The 18606-nt window shown below is 47.0% G+C and overlaps 1 protein-coding gene across 1 annotated transcript; it reads left to right on the top strand.

The window, feature by feature from the left end:
• The first annotated feature begins 304 nt into the window (after positions 1–304).
• Positions 305–3119, top strand: LOC102541433 (zinc finger and SCAN domain-containing protein 5C-like). Its single transcript, XM_031682148.2, has 4 exons — positions 305–688; positions 993–1145; positions 1948–2095; positions 2461–3119. The coding sequence occupies exons 1-4, from the start codon at positions 305–307 to the stop codon at positions 3117–3119; spliced, it is 1344 nt and encodes a 447-aa protein (XP_031538008.2).
• The last annotated feature ends 15487 nt before the right edge of the window (positions 3120–18606 follow it).

Below are 18606 nucleotides of genomic sequence, written 5' to 3'. Positions count from 1 at the left end.
TCCACCTCCTTTTCCTTTTCCTGTGAAGGTGGATGTCTGAAAAATAACACAGTAGATTAACGTCTCCCTTAGGAAATACTGAGCCAGATGGGGAGTGCGTCCAGTACTGGGATGAGGGGTGCAGGGGACAGGGAAGGATGCATGAAGACTAAACTCACGTGGTTCATTCCTGTTCTGCCCCAGACTTCTGAACAGTGAGTCCATCGCTGAGGAAGACAGAGGAAAGCCCTTTCAAAAGGTGTCGATAAGGCGCCGGCGCCTGGAAGCGTCTGCTCAGAGTCCCATGGAAATTTCTCCCATCACTATGGTGGAGGAAGAGACATTTTTCCGGGGTCACGGAAAGCTCCCAGACTGCCCTGGATCAGAGTCGCCAGCGTCCGTGCCGTCCCAGGGCACACTTACAGAAGAGCCGGACCGCGACCCTGAAAAGTGGCATGTTAGCTTCAGAACATTTAGTGGCTCAGAGGAGTCCGACCCCATCCAGGACCTGAGGAGACTCCGTGAGCTGTGCCGTCTGTGGCTGAGGCCGGATCTCCACACCAAGGAGCAGATTATGGACAAGCTGGTGCTGGAGCAGTTCATGACCTGCATGCCCCTGGGCTGCCAGGTCTTGGCCAGGGAGACTGGCGTGGAGACTTGCAGAGATCTGGAGGACCTGCTAAGAGAGGACAGAAAACCTAAGAAATGGGTGAGTAGGACCGTCCCGACTGGTTCAGCAAAGCGAGGGCTGCGGGCTAAAGGGGGTTGAACACGATGGGGCCTGAGGGGCTGATTCTCACCAGTGGTTCCCAACCCGACGTGAGTTTGCATCAGGCATCATCGCTGAGAGACGCTTCTGGCTGTCCCAACTTGGGGCCGGCTGCGTCTTTAAACAAGTGGTTCTTACAAAGTGCGCTTTTATGGGGTCGGATGCAGTTCGGACGGCTTGGGAGCTGCATTCTGGTCCTTGTAGTGAGACTGGTCATGTTTGACTCCCCCACCCCCACCCCCAGACCGTAGTCCACATACGGGGTAAGAACTTTCTTGTGCGAGACCCAGAAGTTCAGATGGCTGAAGCCGGGGTCAGTGACACAGACGACGAGAGAGAACTATTCAGGGAGCCCCAGTCTCCCATGAATGGCGTCCGTCCAGAAAACGGCCAGCAGGTAAGCTGAGAGAGGCAGGAGCGGCCAGGAGGCAGGGCACTGTCAAGGGGGCGGTGAGTGTGTGAGGCCCTGACGTTTTTGTCCCAGGGCAAGAATGAAGACTCATCCACCCTTGTCCCCTTGGCCATGAAATTGTCTCAGTGGGCTTAGGTCAATTTGCCACAGGTAAATGCACTCCCGGCTCAGTGCCCGGTGGTCACTGTCCTCAAAGGAACTTCAGATTTCAGAAGATCGTCAGTCCCTTCAGCTGAAGGAGTCTTTTCTAACTGAACCCATTCTGTCTCCCAGAAGACACTGATGAGTGTCTGGAGACAGTTGATTTGTCCAGATGGGAATGGGGGTGGGGTGGGCTGCTGACTTCTAGTGAGTGGAGACCAGGGATGCTGCTCAGGGTCATTCAGCCATGCCCGGGAAGCCTCCATCACAAAGACGAATCCAGCCAAAGCATCCATGAGTGCTAGAGTTAACAGACCTAGACCCCGAGTGCTTTACATTCCGAGTCAGGGGCAGGGAGAGGCTGGGTGACGTATGGGTAGAGAATTCAGAGTGCCAGCTGTGATGTCTGGACTTGGCTAAAAGGTGTGTTCGGGACAGATCAAGGACAACTGGGAGTCAGGCGATGAGTATCAGGGTGGTGGGAAGACCCAGAGAAATTCAGGGCTTATCTTCAAAACAGTTCCTAGGAAAGGGGGGGGGGTCTCAGATCCGGGGGATGAGCAGGATGGGAAAGAGGAGACAGCGTTCTCTTCATGCACTAATTTAAATTCAGATGGGTTTATTGTCTCTGGTTGGCCCTTGTCAGGAAGAGAAAGTTCTCCTGCCAGAGACCATTCCTGGATCAGGTGATCTGGAGGGTCTGACGCCCAAGCAGAACGTGGAGAAGGACATGGTGGAAGACAGGAAAGAGACAGGAGCCCTGCAGCCTCAGCCTGAGCTCCAGGAGGGTCCTGGTGAGTAGGGCGACTTGGACTTCGGAGGAGTGAGTGCCTCCCTTCCTGTGGGGGCCCAGGACTATGGACCCAGCATTACTATCCCGTAAGGAGGGGATGGGCGTAGATTTTCCATGCAACCTTCCCCAGCATTGCTTTCCAGACTGTCCAAAATCCAAACACTTAGGTTCATTGCTTGATAAGAAGTGGTCAGCCCACATCAGTGCTTGGTTCCAATGAGCTTGGGATCTCAGGAAACGCTCCTCAGTACATGGTGTGCGCTGAATCCCCTCTCTCAGCAGATTCCAGGAGGGCACAGGGCGGGAAGGATGCCCAGGAAGGAATGGATCTTCAAGTGGGGATGTGGCCTCCCACCTGTCTTCCAGAGGGAGAGGTTTCCACTCGGAGTGCACACAGAGGAGGCCCTCGGAGGAGTCTGGGACGTTATAAGCGAAAACGGGCCAACAGTCCCACTCGCCCAGATGTGCGTCAAGAAGGAGCCCCATCTGTGGACACAGCAGGTGTCTCGGGACAACTTGGGTCCCGTTCCTTCCGTGCGCCCAGCACGGTGGGGCCGCGCAGCCGTCCTGAGGGAGACGCAGCCCCGGCGCGCACACCGTATGAATGCAGGGTGTGCAAGAAAAGGTTTCAGTATGAATCTCAGTTCACCCTTCACCAGAGGACACACACGAGAGAGAGGCCCTTTCGATGCAACGTCTGTGCCAAGGGCTTCATGCAGCCTTCAGACCTGCGAGTTCACCAGCGAGTCCACACGGGCGAGAAGCCATACTGCTGTGACCTCTGCCCCAAGAGGTTCACCCACGACTCCACGCTGCGTGCTCACAAGAGGGTCCACACCAGGGAGAAGCCCTTCCAGTGTGAGCACTGCGACAAAGCCTTCAGCCACAGGGGGAACCTCAACGTTCACCGGCGCACCCACTCTGGACTGAAGCCCTACGTGTGTCCCGAGTGTCACGGCGCCTTCCGTCAGCTGGGAACCTTCAAACGCCACCAGAAGACACATTTCAGGATGACTCGCCAATGATTCTGCCCACAGGTCCACGTCCCTTCTGCTCCAAGAAGGAGATTCTGGATGACCGGTCACCTACACGATCCAAATGGTGGGTGACACGTTAAGAACTCCAGGAGGATCTGGAGCACAATGGGGGCTCCACCCTCGTGGACGATGAGGGTCCCTGAGTGATGACTTGCCTTTCGGATTGACTTTGGTTTTCTGCTTCCAGAGTCAAGAACTTTTTGCTTTGTGTTGTTCCTCTTCCAACGAGGGCAAGTCTCACTGGTTTTCAACACTCATCAGGAAACTGAGGCTGCTGCGGATTTCCTTTCCTATTCGATGTTTTTTTTTTTTTTGCGTCATAAGGTCTGCTGGGTTTTTTTAAAATAATATTTTAGGACAGATTTCCTATTGTTGTACCTCTTACCCTCGGCCAAAGACATGTTTTCCGTGAGCAACAACGCCTACCAGCATCATGCATTGGCTGTAATTAATCAATCGGTGTTGACATGTCATTTTCACCCCAAATCTTTAGATCACATCCATGTTCACTCATGTTAATGTACATTTGCTGGATTTGTACAAATGTATAATACCCGTGTCCACCGTTATAATACTATGCAGTATAGTTTACAACCCGAAAAATAAAATTCATGACCATCCCTATGTCCTGTGTTTTCATCTTCTGATTTTTACAACCACAGCTTCCCCTTAGACCAGAGGACGACTGAGACAATCTGAGGCAATCTGAGTCTTTAATTTAGCTCCATCAGCTTCCCCTGAAGGCTCTCTGAAGCCCCAAATGAAGGAGTGCCATGCTTGGGTTTTGACTTAGTAGCTCTCGGGTGGCCATGGGAATGCTCACTTTTAAGATAAATTAGATTCACAGAAAGTTGCAAAAGTCGTTCAGGGGGCTCTTGTGTCCCCTTCATCCAATCTATTAAAAAAAAATGTCCTCCAAGTGGTACGTGGTCAACGCATGTAAACATGGAAAGGGAACAGGAGGACGAAGAACACAGGTGTCTGCCTTGTCCTCCCGACCTCCCACCCTCTTCTCTTCTGAACCCCTCCCTTCCGGCTTGCTTCTGCAACTTGCCACTAAAATAGCTCTTAACAGAGTGGACAGTGACTTTGGTCTTGTCAGGGTCCACAGTCATTTCTTAGTCAGTCCTCCTCGGCCTCACACTTTTAGAAGCCCTTGCTGAAACTGGCCTGTTGGTTCCTATCAAAATCCTTTGTCGGCTTGGCTTCAGTCACATGCTGGTCTGAGCTTCCTCTTTTTAACTGCTTTCTCTCCTTCCTGCTCCTCTGTCTCACAAGCTCCTTTTCTCCCAGATTTGTAAATAGCGGCATGCCTTTTTTGTGGGTAAAAAAACCCCATCAGATTGTTAGAATGAGTATTTTTAAAAAACATTAAGTAGCACACAGTCACTCTGCAGTAATTATAAAATGCAGAGAAAAAGAAAAAAATCAAGGCTACTTTTTTAGTTTGTTTTGTTTTTTAATGGAGATACTGAGGATTGAACCCAGGGCCTCCTGCATGCTAAGCATGCACTCTACCACTGAACTATACACTCACCCCAAAGGAAAAAAATTAAAAGCATACTTTCAACACTCAGAGATAGTCATTGTTAACATGCTTCATTTCCTTTTTAGAAAAATTTATTTAATTTTGCCTGCAGCCACAAAATTGTATTAGCAGTATTATAACGGGTCCAATTATATTTCTATTTAATTATATATGTACTTGCTAATTTGCGTCTGTAAATATATTTTTAAAAATCTCTGAGCTTTCTATCAGCTCCAGGAAATAGAATATTGGGAATAATACACACCTAAGTAGGCAGTTCCCTGGGGACACAGCCGCCAGCCTCCTCACCTGGAGGAACCACCGGCACAAATTGTAAGTTCATCATTCCTCTACTTGAGAAAATAATATTATTATATGTGCGTGTATGCCTAAGAATATGTTATTTCGTTTTTGCTCTTTTGATTGATTGATTGACTGATTGATGCAAACATCTTTGTTGTTTCCATTTGGTCGAAGGCTCGGGAGGGGCTCCGGGGTGGTCACAGAGCTGCCCAGAGGCTCCAGGCAGGAGCCCTGACACCGGGGCCCCTCCCAGCCCGCTGGGCTCCGGAGGCTCGCGGCGGTTCTGAGCCTTCGGGGGAGACACCCCGCCGCGCAGCCCGGGGCCGCCCGCCCCTGATGCGCGGCACCTGCTCACCGAGGACGCGCGTCTCCGGGAAGTCACGGCGGGGCGGGGTCTGCGCGGGCGGAGCGCAGGGCGTGCGGACCGCGAAGGGCCTGGCTCGGGGCTCCCCGCGCCCCGGGGCCCCCGTAGCGCCCGGGTGCCCCCACCCCCCGCCCCAACCCCGCGTCCTGGGAGGGGGGCCGCCGCCCGCTGCTCCTCCGTCTTCAGCGCAGCTCGGCGCCCGGGCGCGCCTCCTGCGCCGATTCGCGGGGACGGCGCCCCCCCGGGGAGTCGCCGTGATGCTCCCCGGAGCGCACGGCTGGGCGGCCGTAAGGAGCTAAGCCCGGAGCGGTGTTGCTGGTCCCGGAGGCCGTGATGCCGGGAGGCTGGGTCCAAAGCTGCGAGCGGAAGGAAGCGGGGAGGGCGCGGGAGGCCGGAGGGGGGCGTCCCTGGTCTGCTCTGTCCAAACGCCGTGGAGGCCGAGACAGACCCTCAGGACCGCCCAGCGTGCCACCTCCCTTTTTATTTTTTAGCAGAAGAGTAACATACTGAGCTTAATCTTCTTGGATTTGCTGTTTACCTCTACTTTGTTACTAAAATCCGTCCAGGTTTTTAAGGATCACTGTAGTTTATTCATTTTCATCCCTGCGTTATATTCTATCCATGGCAAGTAGGTCACAATACCGCCATCCCCTTGGTGGCTGTGGGTGCTACTGCCTCTTTGTTTGCTTTGTATCCATTTCTCTACTCACCATTTTCTCGCTTTTTCTTTTCCAAAAACAGGATCACACAATGCATAGTCTAGGGGGATAGAATTTTCAGACATTAATCAATAAATTAAATCTAAATTGTCTCCCCCCTTCCCTTCCTCAGTCAAGCTGTCATAATTTTGTGCCCACTGCCTCCGGGGGAGCGTGTGTTAGGGTGGAAAGAAAACATTTTTCCAAGTCCTGTTGACATTTCAAATGCCACAGGCTCAGAAATGCGCTTTAGATAACAGAAAATGTACGCAACATTTCTTGGAAATGCAGTGGGCGCCGCAAGACTTGCGCATGCTCCAAATAAAAGGTCCTTCTGGACAGATCGTGAGGAGAGGACAAGAGACGAGAAAGGGACAGACCAGAAGAGAGGGAAGGGTGGGGGGGAAGGGGACTGAGACAGAAATCTGTCCTGGGAAGGCAGCTCACTTGGAAAGGCTGGAAGATGGCCTGGGGCTGTAGGGGAACTCAAAAAGAACCCTGTGCACAGAGTTAAGTCCTGGAGCCCCTGGGAAGCTTCCAGAAAGATGGACGTCTCAGTGGCAATCAGTGTACACTAGTGAACATTGGAAAGGTTACCTCCACCCAATCCGTGTGTTGCCAAGATGCAAACTGGCGGGGCAGGAGTGGGTTGTCACGAGAAGGAGGACCTGAGGTTTAAAATTGTAATTGTTGGAAGGTTAGCAAAGTGAAATCTCATGGTGAGTTTTCTTTTTTTTCCTGTGGAACATCCTGGAAGATATTTTATTGTAACTATTTTGGGGGACAAAATAAACTTTTCTATCTTACTTCAAGCTTCAAAAGGCCCATGACAGGGGGACACTATAGTTCAGTGGTAGAGTGTGTGCTTAGCATGCAGGAGATCCAGGGTTCAATCCCCAGTACCTCTGTTAAAAACAAACAAACAAACCTAATCACCCCCCAAACCCCCCAAATGTAGAAAGGCCTATGACAGTTTTGGACATACAATAATAAATGCTCAAGAACTAAAGTTTATCAAGTGTTGAATAGCAAATAATATGCCTAAAAATTTGCCTGTCAGAGCTAGGGGAGTACTAAATCTTGTCTTACATTTCCTTATACAGTAGTCATATGTTTTTGAAGTTAATATGTTTTGGTTTGGTGAGAAATTATCTTGCATCATTGACACTAAGAGAACCATTTCTTACAGGGCGGAGTTCAAGGTTTGATGAGTGAGTGAGGATTGGAACAATCAGGGCTTCTGCATTTCTTTGCTGGTTCGGATTTTTTTTTTCACAGAACAAGGTGGCGGTGCCTAAGCTGGAGCCACTGGCATCACATATACCTTGGTTATTTCAAACATTTAAAATTGTAAAATTGTAACGATTTTAGAGCTGATTTGTGTAGTAGTTATTATGACAAATGTCCAGTAGACCGCAGCAAAGAGCTTCCTCTAACAGGTGTGTCTAGGTAGTTCTGCTACCAACATTTAAAATAACCAATGTAAACAAACAAACAAACAAACAAATGAAAAAAAAACCCCAAAACAATGAAGTGGTCTGTTAATTGTAGAGATGGCACAAGACAAAATGAAGCTGTTCCCATAAAATAAAATGAAATAAAATAACCAATATAATAACCTGTAATGAAAATGAATATATATATATGTATAACTGAATCATTATGCTGTATACCAGAAACTAACACAACATCGTAAATCAAAAAATAAAATTAAAAAATAAAAATAAAAAACAATGGAATCTTCCACTCCTGGATATGTCTACAAAAAACCCCCAAGAACACTGTTTCAGAAAGATCTAGCACCCCAATGTTCACAGCAGCATTATTTACAATTGCCAAGATATGGAAGCAATCCAAGTATCCATCAACAGACAAACAGATGAAGAAGATGTGATACACACAAAACACACACACACAGTGGAATACTACTCAGCCATAAAAAAGAAAGAAAATGTGCATTTGTAGCAACATGGATGGATTTGAAGGGCACTTTGCTACGTGAAATAAGCCAAAGACAAACGCTGTATGGTATCACTTATATGTGGAATCTAAAAACTACAACAAACTACTGGATACGAGAAAAAAAAGAAGCAGACTCACAGATATAGAGAACAAACCAGGGGTTACCAGTGGGGAGAGGGGGAGAGGCAATATAGAGGTGAGGGAGTGGGTGTAAGACAGGCCACAAGGATGTAGTGCACAACACAGGGAATATAGTTAGTATTTTGTAATAACTGTAAATGAAGTGTGACCTTTAAAATCTGTATAAAAATAGTAAAAATAAAATGTCAAAATAATGAATGGAATCTAGAAAGTAAAACAAAGGAACAAACGTAGCAAAACAGAAAGAGTCTCACAGATACACAGGACAAGCTAGTGGTAACTAGTGGGGAGAAGGAAGAGGGAGGGGCAAGATAGATTTAATTGGTGCAAACTACGAGGCACAAAATAGTTCCAGCGACGTAATGGACAGCACAGGGAAAATAGTCAATATTTTATAGTAACGGTGTAAGGAGTACATTCTGTAAAAAATCTAATTATTATGTTGTACACCTGAAGCTAATGTAGTATTGTAAGCCAACTGTACTTCAATAAAAAAATAAATAAATAAAATAAAATGACCAGTGCATCAAATGGGGAAAGGTTTTTCTAACGGATATCCCAAGGAATGAGTATCTGTTAAAAAAAATAAATTTTTCTGCTGTTAGTGTGAGGATGAATCTGATGCTTCGTATGGTAGTTTACATGACCTGCCATTTTGTTCTTTAACCAGAACGGTATATTTAAATTTCATCATGAAATATTTTATCATTATACGAGTCATTATTACTAACCCCGAAGTATTGCATAGAGATAAAATTGTGCTTACTATATGATAATCTTCTAATTAGATTATAATCTGTTTTATTTTTTATGCAGTTTTTTTTTGCAGGGGAGGTAGTCAGGCTTATGTATTTATTTTTAGCTTTTTGGGGGAGGTAAATAGGTTTATTTATTTATTATTATTATTATTATTTTTTTTTTAATGAGGGTGCCGGGGATTGAACCCAGGACCTCGTGCATGCTAAGCATGCGCTCTACCACTGAGCTATGCCCTCCTCCCTACCATGTAGTTTTAAATGAGACAAAAATGATCATTTTACATATTTTAAAAAATTTTATTGAGGTATAGTTGATTTACAATATTGTACTAGTTTCAAGTGTGCAGCACAGTGACTCAAAATTTTTATAGATTTTACTCCATGTAAAGTTATTACAGAACACTGGCTGGCCGTGTCCCCTGTGCTGTACAAGACATTCCTGTAGCGTATTCATGTTGCACATAGCAGTTTGTCTCTTAATCGCCCACCCCATCTCGCCCGACCCCCGCGTCTCCCGTCTCCCGGGTGACCAACCGCTAGCTTGCTCTCTGTCTGTGAATCTGGTTCTGTTTTATCTTTTAAACTACACATATGAGTTACAACAGCATTCGCCTTCTCTGAATGACTTATTTCAGTAAGTGTAATACCCCCTAGGTCCATCCATGTTGCTGCAAATATCAAAACTTCATTCTTTTTTATGGCTCATATTCCACTGTGTGTGCATACATATATGTTCTGTATCTATCTGTCTGTTGATGGACGCTTGGGTTGCTTCCAGGTCTTGGCGATGTGAATAATGCTGCTACGAACATTGGAGTGTGTGAATCTTTCCTAATCCGTGTTTTTGTTTTCTGTGGATGTATACCCATGGGTGGGATTGCTGGATCATAGGGTAAGTCTGTTTTTAGTTTTTTGAGGATTCTCCGTACTGTTTTCCCCAATGACGGCACCAGTTTACATTCCCACCAACAATGTGCTAGGAGTCCCTTTTCTCCACGTCCTCGCCACCGTCTTTTATTTGCAGACTTTTTGATGATGGCCATTCTGACAGCTGTGTGGTGACACCTCATCATGGTTTGACTTGCATTTCCCTGGTGAGTACCGATGCTGAGCATCTTATCATGTGCCTGTTGGCCGTCTGTGTGTCTTCTTTGGAAAAATGTGTTCATTTTTAAAGTGGGTTGTCTCCACCTTTTGTGCATTGTGAATAATGCTGCTGTGGGTGTAAAAATATCTGTTTTCAGTTATTTGGGGTATATACCCAGATGTGGGATTGCTGGATCATATGTGATTCTGTTTCCATGCTGTTTTCTGCACAGTTCCATATAATTTTCCGTATATACTGGGTACACAAGGGTTCCAGTTTTTTTTATCCTGTGTACCTCATTGTGTTGATTTGAATTCACAGGATTCATGATGTTGATCATCTTTTCATGTGCTTGTTGGCCATCTTTGGAGAAGTGTCTAGTCAAGTCCTTTGCCCAGTGTTTAATTGGGTCCTTAGCTTTTTGTTGTTGAACTCTTCATATATTCTGGACTTTAACCCCCTTTTCAGGTATATGATTTGCATGTATTTTCTCCCATTCCATAGCTTGTCTTTTCACGCTGCTGACTGTGTCCCTTTGGTGCAAAAAAAGGTGACTTTTAAAAACGGTTCTTACAATTTCATTTAGGTGTAATTGAAATGGAATAAACTGCACATATTATCAATTTATGATTTAATGCATTTTGTTGTCTGTGAAACCATGATCATAACTGAGGTAATTTCTATCCTCCCCCAAAATTTCCACTTGAGCCCACGTGGTCTGTTCCTCCCCCTGCCCAGGTGACCATAGACTAGTGCATATTTTTAGAGTTTTAAATAAACAGAATCATACAGCCAGCATATACTCCTTGGGTGTGACTTTTTCTACTGGTAATTTTGATTTACAGATTCACCCTACTATCTTCTGTTTCAATAGTTAATTTATCGTTGATTATTATTCTCTGAATAATAATAATAATGTGTAGACATATTATTCTTTCTCTATTTATCTGTTAATGGACATTTGAGTTGTAAAACATGACTTTCTTATGCATACAACTCTCCTGTGTACATGGCTGTGTTTTTAGACTCTCTATTCTCTTCAATTGATTTATTTACAGATGTAGCACTGCTCAAATAACTATTTTTGTTCTTTTTTTTTTATTGAAGTACCATCGATTTACAATGTTGTGTTAGTTTCTGGTGTACAGCACAGTGATTCAGTTATACACGTATATATTCCTTTTCATATTCTTTTTCATTATATGCCATTATAAGGTATTGAATATAGTTCCCAGTGCTGGACAGTAGGACCTGACTGTTTATCTATTTTACATATAATAGTTAGTATCTACAAATCTCGAATTCCCGATTTATCCCTTCCCCCCCCTTTTCCCCCTGGTAACCATAAGTTTGTCTTCTACGTCTGTGAGTCTATTTCTGTTTTGTAAATAAGTTTATGTGTCTATTTTTTTAGATTCCACATCTAAGTGATATCATATGGTGTTTGCCTATCCCTGTCTGATTTACTTAGAATGACAATCTCTAGGTCCATCCGTGTTGCTGCAAATGGCATTATTTTATTCTTTTTTTATGGCTGAGTAGTATTCTATTGCATAAATATACCACAATTTCTTTTTCCAGTCATCTGTTGATGGACATTTAGGCTGTCTTCATGTATTTAGGCTATTGTAAATAGTGCTGCTGTGAACATTGGGGTGCAGGTATCATCCTGAAGTAGGGTTCCTTCTGGATATATGCCCAGGAGCGGTATTCCTGGGTCATATGGTAAGTCTATTCCTAGGAATCTCCACACTGTTTTCCATAGTGGCTGCACGAAACTGCATTCCCAGCAGCAGTGTAGGAGGGTTCCCCTTTCTCCACAGCCTCTCCAGCATTTGTCGTTTGTGGATTTTTGAATGATGGCCATTCTGGCTGGTGGGAGGTGATACCTCATGGTAGTTTCGACTTGCGATTCTCTGATAATTAGCGATACTGAGCATCTTTCCATGTGCCTGTCGGCCATCTGTACAATAACACACTTTTGAATCACAGTTACTTTACAGGCACCTTTCTCATCCTTGTTCTCCCTTTTTATTTTGCTTCTGATTCCCTGTGTGTGCGTCTGTGAACTTTCTCTTTCAGTGCGAAGTGTAGAGCCTACTTAGTAAGTTCCATTTTTATGTCTTTTATTTAGTTTTAATTTTTTATTATTTAGTTTTATTTTTATTTCAGTTTTATTTTTATTACTTTAACTTAGTTTTATTGACTTCTGTTTGCTTTTTCTTTACAACCATACGCCCAGCACAGTACCCAGTACATGTTACATGCCCTTAAAATACTCGCTGAAGGAGTGAATGGATAAATCCATGGTGAAGCCATGGGTTAGAAGCATAAGTAATCATTGAGAAAGAATAAGACAGACCGGGAGCTCAAAATTTGTAGCTACTGACAGGCATATGTAGAATAGATAAACCAGATTATACTGTACAGCACAGGGAAATATATACAAGATCTTGTGGTAGCTCACAGAGAAAAAATGTGACAATGAATATATGTATGTTCATGTATAACTGAAAAATTGTGCTCTACACCGGAATTTGACACAACAATAACAAAGGTATAAGACAGACCTTTATCTACTGCTCTGGAAAGATGTCTGTGACAAGCTGATAACTGGGGGGAAAAAAAGGCAGGTTACCTACCCACAGGTACGATATGGTTACATTTGCATATTCAGTTCAGTACAGGTGCGTGCAGGTGTGTGCACATCTGTGCGTGCGTGTGCAAGATAGGGGAGAAAACACAGGGGAATGTGCTGGGAGAATTGTGCTTTCTCCACTGTCGTTGGAAGAAATAAAGATACTTTTTGGTTAAAAAGCTTTTTACTGACTGTTTAGTGGCGGGAGGATAATACCCAGCCTTGTATCTATTTATCTATTTATTTTTTTAGTGAAGGTGCAGGGAATTGAACCCAGGACCTCACGCATGCCAGGCATGCACTTTACCACTGAGCTGCACCCTCCCCCTGCAGAGCTGTGCCTGATCTATGATTCTAGGAGTGTAAACCTTGAGTCTTACATGTGGCCAAAAGCCAGCTGAGAAGCTGGGGAGGGGAGCGGCAGAGAGAAGTGAGTGCTTTGACAGCCAGGAGGAAACTTTGCCCGCGGAGAATAAGAAACTCAGCCGGCAGCTTCCCTCATCACACAAATGGGAAAAACAAAATATGACAAAACAAAACAAAACAAGCAGCCTCAGCGTTCACAGGTGGCTTCTGCCTCTTGACAGCCCCGATGTAACTCTCCTCTTGCAATTTCAAAGTTTTAATTCCCTCTAACGCGTTCAAACTTGTTTGTTCCCAACCCTCCCTTGCCTGAGGCCCAAGGTTTGTTTTTCCCTTTAGTGCGCTCCGGCCCCTGTAGCCTCCAAGGAAGCTGTTTTCCTGACAGCCCTGAGATGGGTTGAATAATTGATCGTAATTACAGCAGGCAGGAAAGAAAACAGCTTCATTTGCTGTCAGGGTCCCTCCGAGAGTTGTTAAGGCGATTTTAATGAGGCCCAGAGCGCGGAGCTCGACTCCTCCACAGGTGAGGTGCCAACTTGGCTCAGAAAGTTCACTCCGAAGGTCTGGAAAACATCTTCATCAGCCGCTGGCCCCCAGGGTGGCCTGCGTGCGTCAGTGCCTGTTTTTAAGAAAGCACGAGCATTGCCTATTTCTGATCATGAGGATAACAGATCTGCTTACTGAGCACAGCTGAAAAGTGAAAAGTAATAGGAACTGTGTAAATCGCCCATAATCCTACCGTGCAGAGACCAGCAGTTTTACTCTTTCGTGTGTGTCCTTCTGGTGTTGTTCCTATGTGTGTGTGTGCATACCTATATTTATTACAGAAATAGCACACAGTATCCACGTACATATACACATCTATATGTAACATAAATATGCTTGTATACATAGCACACACATTGTATACACACACATATAAATACATATACACACAGGCACACTCACATTACACACATACATGTATTTAAAATGCAGAACAATGGAGGGGACCAGTAAAGAAACGTGAACACAGGAGTGACATGAGCAGAACGTCCTCTGAAAACAAAAACCAGTCTGGCAGTCGGCCCGGGGACAGACACCCCAGTGTGTGCTGGCGTGCGCGGAGCTAGGCCGTGGGTGGAGGAGAGTCTGATAAGGACCCAAAAAGCGGGAAGAGCAGGTGTTGGGAGAGCCTGTGTGTTGCGGGTGGTGACAAGGAAAAGCCAACCAGGGGCTTCGGGGGTCCCCGCAAAAGGAGAACCCCAGATGAAGGCAGGTCTGAAGGGGGAACGTACGTGCTAATTTACATTTTTCCTTTTAGTTAAGCTCTGTTCAGAGTTCTTTTTATTCTGGGTGGTGGGAGGGGCGGTAAATAGGCTTATTTATTTTTTAGTGGAGGGCCTGGGAATTGAACCCGGGGCCTCAGGGGTACTGAGCATGCGCTCTAGCAAAGTGTCATCTTCCGTGGTCAGTGAGGCCGTGGGATGGCTGTCCAGAGAGATGTCTGGAGCCCGAGCGATAGGCAGGTTAGGGCTCTGGGGTCGGCGCTGGACCGGGCCATCCTCTGCAGAGGAGGGGCTGAGGGAAGGGGGAACGCGACCCAGGGCAGCTGTGAAGGTGGCCCCAGTCGGGACGGGGCAGTGGGAGCGGAGGGCCAAGGAGAGGCTGGGGGGCAGCGAAATGCTGGAGCTCCGGGAAGCAGGTGACTCATCGTGGCCAGAGGGTCAGCTGGACAGGAGCCCAGGGCTGACTCCATGTTCTCAGGAGAAGCTGTGGGGAGGATGCGGAACACTTGTCCCTGGGACGTGGGCTGCGAGTCCCTCCAGTCCCTCACAGATCAGTGATGTGCAGAAACCAGACGCCCACCGTCCCACCTGGCTGGTCACCCGGTGAGGCGCTCACCTCACCTGAAGAGCTGGTCGTCTTCCACCCTGGCTCTTCCCACCCACCACGGCCACACCTTCCTAAACGTGGGTCTGGGAGGCTCGAGGAGCCTCTGGCGCGTTTCAAGAACTTTGCCCCCACCTGCCCCTGGTGCCGCCGTCCCTGGGAAGCCACAGGGGTGGGGGGTGGGGCAAGCAGCCCCACCCTTCCTGCGAGCCTCCTCTGGGCTCCTGCATGGGCTCTGGCACACGCTGAGCACTTCCAGGGTTCCAAGCCTGCGTGGGCCCTGGGGAGACTGAGGAAAGCGGAGAGTTCCTGCCTCGGGACATCGCACGGTCAGGTGGGGGCAACAGACACAGAGATGCAGCTGCTGTGTTTTTCCAAGGTGGTCCCAACACTCTCCCATCTCATAAGTTCTGAGCTTGCCAGGTCCCCATGGAGAAGGGGAGTCCACTCTTCTTCCCCTCGTGCCTGGGCAGAGGGGTGTCTTGTGTGCACCCAGCAGAACACGGCCACAAGGACAGTACAGCCCCGTCCTGCCTTGCCCTGGGGGCCTGAGGACCCCTCACATGCCCCGCTGCCCTGAGGCCGCCATGTTGTGAGAAGCCCAACCAGCCCGTTCCACGTGGAGACAGAGGGATGGTGGCCAGCGCCCTGCTGCTCAGCCACACGCGGTTCTCACTCTGGCCACTGTAGGAGAGACCCTGAGGCAGAACCACCCAGCAGACGGAACCTTCCCTGAAGTCCTGACTCACAGAAACCACGAGACGTACCCAATGACTGTTGCTAAGTCACTATGTTTTGGGGTGATGTGCTCTGAACAGCATCACGCCTTCCGCCAGGTGCGTCGGACCCCGCCCTCTCCTTCCCTTGCCCCGCACACCGTCCCGCGGGGTCGCAGTGTGCAGCGTCCAGCCGGCACCCACGCTCAGCTTTGCTCAATGGTTATTGCACGCCTCCCCTCAGTCCTGTCTCGGAGGTACCTTTTCTGATGTCTCCATCCTGCTGTTGGTGAGAATGTCTGAAACCTCGCTCAGAATGTTAGTGGCTAAAAACAGCCTTTAAAGGATTTTCACGTCCAGGATTTGTGTGTGTGCCAAGCAGCTGATCCGAAAGTAAACTACGGGTTCCGATCCCGCCTTCCCCACTTGTTGGCTTTGTGACTTTGGGTCACAAAATGTCGTGAATAAATATAAATATAAATAAATATCGTAAAACGGTATTTTGGGCCTTTTGAAAGGGTTTTGGGAGCCCTGTGTCGTCTGACCTGCTGGGAGGGCACACACGTCTGCTCAGCACCATCCTTCTTGGCTGTTCGAGGTACACGTTCTGAGAAGCCTCGTTCTTCAGTAAATGGGCTCCGTTAGCTTGAAATCGTTGTTTGGCTGGAAGGTAGTTTTCACCTTACAGTCAGCCCTCACCCTCTGTATCCGTGGGTTCTGCATCCTTGGATTCAACCAAACTCGGATGGAACGTATTTGGGGAAAAAAATTCCAGAAGGTTCCTAAAAGCAAAGCTTGAATTTGCCGCACACCAGGAACTATTTGTGTAGCGTTTACATTGTACTTACAACCGTGTGCATGGGATTAACCTTGTGTCAGGTATTATGCACAATCTAGAGACGATTTAAAGCATAAGGGGGCAGATGTGTAGGTTGTATGCAAATACTACACCATTTTACTTTTACTTTTTACGCATGCTAAGCGTGAGCTCTACCACTGAGCTATGCCCTCCCCCCAGCACTACACCGTCTTATAGGGGAGACTTGCGCATCCTCAGGTTTTGGTATCCTTGGAGCATCCTGGAACCAGTCGCCTGCAGTTACCAAGGGACAACTGTACAGCTTTCAAAACGTCGGTTACTTTTTAAGTCATTTCTTGGGAAGTTAAGTAAACAAATGTAAGTCAACAAAAATAAAGTTTGGAGGAGCGTTGATGTGTGTGGCGGAGCAGGCCCCACCCGCTGAGGCTGTGACCGCCCTGGGGGAGTAACAGCCTCCATGGTGGCCGGGCCGGAACGCCGGTCCCTCCCACCACGATGCAGCGCTGGGATCGCTCTGGACCGCAGGGAAGGTGTGAACTACCTTCGCTGGCTTCCCCGTGGAGAGCCAGGGGTGGGGGGGCTGCTGCTGCTGGCTTAATATTTAAATTCAGTTTCCATATGTACAGTCACTGCACTTGTACATTTTTTTTGTCATCCAGGCTGCTATTTTGTGGTTATTTTTAGAGCTTTTAATGTATCTTTCCACACTTAAATTTATCAAATGGAGATAAAATTCACCTGGCATAGAAGTAGCCATTTAAAAGTGTCAGGATTCTTTGGCATTTAGCACGTGCAGTGTCTCACCCCTGTCACCTGCACCTGGTTCCAGAACATCTTCATCCCCCAGCCCCAAAACAGACCCCGTTCTCATTAGCCTCTGTCACTACTTTGTCTCTTTTCATAGTTGCTAGATCCAGTAGGTAGGTGGACCATGTTTTGTTTATCTGTTCATCCCTCAGTGGACATTTGGGTTGTTTCCACCTTCTGGCTGCTGTGAAGAGAGGGTTGTTATGAACATTCGTGTGTTTTATGAGCTGAAGGTTTGTGTCCTCCCCAAATTCATATGTTGAAACCCGGATTGCCAGTGGGATGGTGTTTGGAGGTGGGCCCTCTGGGAGGCGATGAGGCCGTGAGGGTGCAGCCCGCAGGACTGGGATTAGTGCCCTTATAAGAAGAGAGAGGAGAGCCGGCTCTTACTCCGGCTCTTACTCCGTCTCCTCTCTGCCAGGTGAGAACACACGAGAAGATGGCCACTTGCGAGCAAGGAAGGGGCTCTCCCAAGACACAGGACTGTAGACACACAGAGTTCCCCTGTTACTCAGCTCTGCCGTCGGTGTGTACATCTGTTACAACTGACGCATGAACACTGCTACGTCATCACTAACTGAAGTCTGTAGCTTACACTAGGGTTCACTCTCGTGTACGGTTCTATGGATTCTGACAAACACATACTGTCATGCATCCACCAGTATAATATCATGCAGACTAGTTTCACTGCCCTAAAACCCCCCTCTGCTTTTTCTATTTATAATGTGCTTTACTTTTATGGTTAAAAAAATTTAAGTTATGCTTATGAAACAGTGGTTATTGAATATTTGAAGAAATTGGAGGAATGGGCTGTATACTGTGCATAATAAAAAATCACTTTAAATACTTCATGTATGAAATAATCACTTCCTAAGATGTGCATGCATAAGGTATCATGTACTAACATTAAACATTAAATGTCTGTGTACATCTGATATGCACATAGCTTGCGTTCTTCATACACACACGGAGCAAGAGAAACTGTGTTCCGTGTGCTTTGCAGATATACACACAATTAATCTTTTCAGCAACCCAGTGAGGTTGGAAACGCCACTGTCCCCATTTTACAGATGAGGACATGGAGGCACAAAGCTGGCGAGTGTTCAGGATGGGTATAAATACAGACGTCTTTGGAAGGGAACACACGTGTGTTGAAGTCTGAGTAAAAGTGTACCAAGGGTTTCCGTTGGTTGGCTTTTGTTGTTGCTGTTGTTTTTCTGAAATTTACAGTTTGTCTAGGATGAAGTTGACACATTTTTCTGTAAAGGGCCAGACAGTAAATGTCTTCAGCTTCGTGGGTCAGACAGCCTGTGTCACGGCCACTCAGCCCTGCCCTTTGTCGCCATGGACAGAACCTGAATGAGGAGCATGGCTGTGCTCCCATAAAACGTTATTTATAGACACTGCCATTCTCGTTG

This window comes from Vicugna pacos, chromosome 9 (genome assembly GCF_048564905.1).
Source record: "Vicugna pacos chromosome 9, VicPac4, whole genome shotgun sequence".
In the NCBI taxonomy this organism is placed as follows: Eukaryota; Metazoa; Chordata; class Mammalia; order Artiodactyla; family Camelidae; genus Vicugna; species Vicugna pacos.
Note: the sequence above shows the minus strand (reverse complement) of the source record. Positions and strands in the feature narration are given on the sequence as shown.